The following is a 3,937-nucleotide window of genomic DNA, read 5'->3' as shown; positions in this document are numbered from 1 at the left end:
ACATAGACCACATTCTCCCCACTTGTTCCACTTCATTAGTCGCATTATCAACTTCAATGGATGCATTTGCGACCTTTACTTTAAACTCCTCAAAACCTTTTAATTTTTTTAAAATTTCCACTCTTGGAAACCGTGCCATTCTCTCCCGAACTTGATTGCCCAACAAGGCCGTGATGTGTGCTGACTGGTGGCCACCAACACGGCTAGCACACTACATTACCTCTCATCTCTTGAGAAGGTAGTCTATGCCACATCGACCTTTTCCTTGAATATTGATAAGAATATTGATAAGATTTTGCAAATGATATTAATTTTGCTTATGCATTGCTGCAACAAGGCATTGCTAATTAACTGATTGGGCATTATTTAGGGATATATATTATCGAGATTTGTCATTTGGGTTCAACATGATTCTCGGAAAAAATTATTGAGTTGATCTAATGCCTTTTGTTGATTTATTGTGTTGGTTTTCAATTACCAATGTTTCTTCAAATTACATATTGGTTGATGAAATTACAGAGATGATCTTTAATAAGAATTTTGAGACAAATATAATGTGAGCAATTGAGGAGATTCATATGACTTGGCGATAGTTGTTGTAACTATTATTAATCAAGAAGATGATGGTCCTGCATAATACAATGTTGACATCAACATGGATGATGACAATAATGTGACTGATCATGTACCGGTATTCAATTCAACTGCTATAGAAACTAGTAGGCTTGATGGAGTAGCGATTTTTCTTATGAATATTTATGACCCAAGAAACTTCACTACTATTGAGATAACAAATCAAGGTGACATTTCACACACAAAACATACACATATAACAATTATCATTTCGATGTTTGTACTAAGGAGCCTCAGCTTCTAGCTTTGCCCCGGGCCTATGAAATCTCAGGACGGCTCTGCGTCTCTGAAGTCTGAACCGAGTCTATGCCATTTTCTCCTGAACTTGCTGCCATTGCAAAGTGGTCTCTCTCACCAAGGAGTGTCCTCCCAAACACCATCTTGCCCACATCAACTTTTTTCCTTTCGAAAAGGAGGATAACACCCTATCGACACCAGCTGTCAACATGTGTTTGACAGTTCTCTGTTTTAAAAGAGTAAAGTTGTATAGTCTTGGGAATTATATGTACCATGGTGTCATCGTAGACGTCGGGGGCAACGGCGGCAAGACCAGTCCGTCCATGGGCTCGCTAAGAGAATCAAGGAGAGGAGGCTGAGCTCGCGAGGAGAATCGAGGAGAGAAGCCTGGGAGCGCCGTTTGGCCATCTTCAACAGCACTGAAGACGTACGAAGCTGGGGCCTCAATTTCACTGCCGATCAGGCGTATGATCTACAGTCGTAAAATCCTGCCGGATCGGTGACCTCCATCATCCTCGCGATCTCCTCCAAGTACCCCTCGACCTTGTAGAAATCATTCGCCGCCGACAATTGGCTCTGCGGTTTATGCTCCGGCACCGGCGCTGCGGGCGGAGCGTTCCATTGCCCCTGGACCTGCTGCTGGTTGTGCATGGTATCCATGTAGAAGTAGTTGCCGCTGTCCACCGTGCCCGTCTGACTGACGTACTGGTGCTGCTCGGGGATGCACGGGGCGGCGGCTGCGGGAGCCTGCAGGCAGTTGATGTACTCGTCGCTGACCTCCGACGACTCGAAGCTCCCCGTGTTGGAGCTCGAGTCGGCTGCGGACACCGCCGGCGCCGGCCTCCACGGCTGCTGCTGCTGCTTCCGGTAGGTGATGGTCCTCCTGAAGATCCTGCAGATGGTCCACACCTCCTGAATTTTTAGGTTGCGAGCGCACACGTCAGAGGGTCAATGTTACGCTTATTCGACACCACACGTGACCCGGAACGGTCGCCGGTAGGGTAGCCGCACCGTGACTTTGTGTGGAAATGGAATGCACAAGTAGACCACTTACAGCTTCCTGCATGCTCGGGGAGGAGTTTGTGGCCGCCGCGGCGGCGGCCGGCGGCAGGCGGAACTCGTGCATCATCCAGTCGGTCTTGGTGCCCTTGCCGGCGCTGCCGCGGTAGTAGACGAGCGACTTCTTCAGCCCGATGGACACGCCGGAGGCACGGCCGGCGGCTGCAGAGTAGATTGGCCGGTCGATCCCGGTGGCCTTCCAGAAGCCGGAGCCGGTGACCCGGTTGGGCCGGATGCTGTTGCGGTACTTCCTCCCTCTCAGGCAGAAAAAGTACCACTCTTTCTCCCCACCAACCGTGCTCGCCTCTGCACAATTTGTCACACTATATCAGATAAAATGTCTTGTTCCAGAAAAGAAACTGTACTTGATTATCAAGCCCTGGGGCATGATGATGCATGGAGAGAAATTAAGAAATAACTTACTGGGGAGATCCCATGGGTCGTGCTTGTAGATGTCAATCTCCCGGATGACCTCGATCCTGAGGGACTTCCTGGCCACCTTCCGCCGGAGGTAGAAGGTGACCAGCTCCTCATCGGTGGGGTGGAACCGGTACCCCGGCAGCACCACGTCCTCCTCCTCATCATCATCGTCTCCGGCGCCGCCCAGCACCACCTCCCCGTCGCTCGTCGCCTTCTCCATCTCCATGACGGTCATGTCCGCCTTGGCCACCATGGCAGATCAATCAATCTCAGCTAGCTCCTCTTGTGATATCGCCTTTGTTCTTGGGGCCCTTCTTGGTTTCTTTCACCTAATACGTACGTCTTGCTTGCTGCTGCTTCTCTGCGCTTAGCTCTATGGATCTTTTTGCCAAGTGTATGTTGCGCACAGACGTACGTTGTATATATAGCAAGCTCTTGGACTCTTGGTTGCCAGGAAGGTGAAAGCTTCCGGGGATTTATAAATGAGGCGGGCGAGAGCTCTGCAACAAAGACGTTTAGGAGGTGACATAATTCCGGTCTAAGTGGCTTCGTTTGACTTCTCCCGCCACAGTCGATCGTGACGAATCTTCACAGCAGCAGCTTCTCGTTTACTGGCCATAGCTGTGCTTCTCGTTTAAGAGTGGTAATTTGTCTGTGCGCATGGGAAAAAAATAGGTTAATTTGCATGCAAGAAGAGTAGCCGGCCACGCCCCAATCGAGTCACTATCGTGTGCGTGCAGGTGTGGAAGAGAAACTAATTAATCAAAAGGCATGAGCTCATACTGACATATAGCCCTTGACTGAGTTCGAGAGAAAGGAATATGTTATATGTGCAAACGTATTCAGTTTTGATGGTGTCACAGAGATTAACTGAGAGATGTTTTCATTCTTTGAGTGAAGAGATTGAGAGATCTTAGTTGGACGACTTCTTTCTTTCTTTGTGATGACGCACGTGATGCTAAACAGCTCACAAAAAAAATTGGGAAACGATTGGGAACGGCGAGCCGGCCGAACGCTCGGGCGGTAGCTTCCCCACACTTCAAAATAATCATCAGAAAGGCAACACATGTATCTTATCCTTGTTGGAATTAACCACGACGACGTGTACGGCTTAAACTCGTAACCATCACCGAATAGGATCAATACAAAGCAACAGGAACGACACATCCCTGATTTTCCAATTAACTCGTCGAGTTCGTGTTCACCTGAGTTGCTAGTCAAGAATCGATCCAGCTACGTGTGTGACTGCTTCCAATATACGTACGTGTGCAATTCGTCGGGGTTAGCCAGTTTGGTACGTGCGTATCTCCAGCCGAGTTCGTCCTTCCGTTGGAAAGTAATCAACGAATCGATGAGTCGACGTCGGAACAGTGTCAAAAATTGATATTTAGAACGAGGTTGATATTCTAGTAACGAAAGATCATGTCGGAGGACGACAAGACCAAGCAGCAGGCGGCGTACTCCGGTGCGGCTAAAGTATTTGCTGCTCAGGCGAGTTCGTCGTACCCACAATTTGATCGCGAGAACTTCGGGATCTGAAAGGCACTGATGGAGTGTGGTCTCCGCGCCAACGTGTTGTGGGACGCAG

General features: G+C 48.9%; 1 protein-coding gene across 1 annotated transcript; it reads right to left on the bottom strand.

Moving 5' to 3' along the window:
* Positions 1 to 720: 720 nt before the first annotated feature.
* Positions 721 to 2,801, bottom strand: LOC123452480 (transcription factor JUNGBRUNNEN 1-like). Its single transcript, XM_045129133.1, has 3 exons — positions 2,353 to 2,801; positions 1,925 to 2,235; positions 721 to 1,782 (listed from the first exon to the last, which is right to left on the bottom strand). The coding sequence occupies exons 1-3, from the start codon at positions 2,600 to 2,602 to the stop codon at positions 1,330 to 1,332; spliced, it is 1,014 nt and encodes a 337-aa protein (XP_044985068.1). The 5' UTR covers positions 2,603 to 2,801; the 3' UTR covers positions 721 to 1,329.
* Positions 2,802 to 3,937: the final 1,136 nt, after the last annotated feature.

Source organism: Hordeum vulgare, chromosome 5H (assembly GCF_904849725.1).
Source record: "Hordeum vulgare subsp. vulgare chromosome 5H, MorexV3_pseudomolecules_assembly, whole genome shotgun sequence".
NCBI classification, from domain to species: Eukaryota; Viridiplantae; Streptophyta; class Magnoliopsida; order Poales; family Poaceae; genus Hordeum; species Hordeum vulgare.
This window is presented reverse-complemented; position numbering and strand designations above follow the sequence as displayed.

Bases quoted from the DNA above. Each gene is read 5' to 3' on its own strand.
- LOC123452480 (XM_045129133.1), bottom strand. From the start codon at position 2,602: ATGGTGGCCAAGGCGGACATGACCGTCATGGAGATGGAGAAGGCGACG. The intron at 2,236-2,352 runs GTAAGTTATTTC...CAAATTGTGCAG, and splicing joins CGACCCATGGGATCTCCCCA to AGGCGAGCACGGTTGGTGGG. The intron at 1,783-1,924 runs GTAAGTGGTCTA...CTAAAAATTCAG, and splicing joins CCCCGAGCATGCAGGAAGCT to GAGGTGTGGACCATCTGCAG.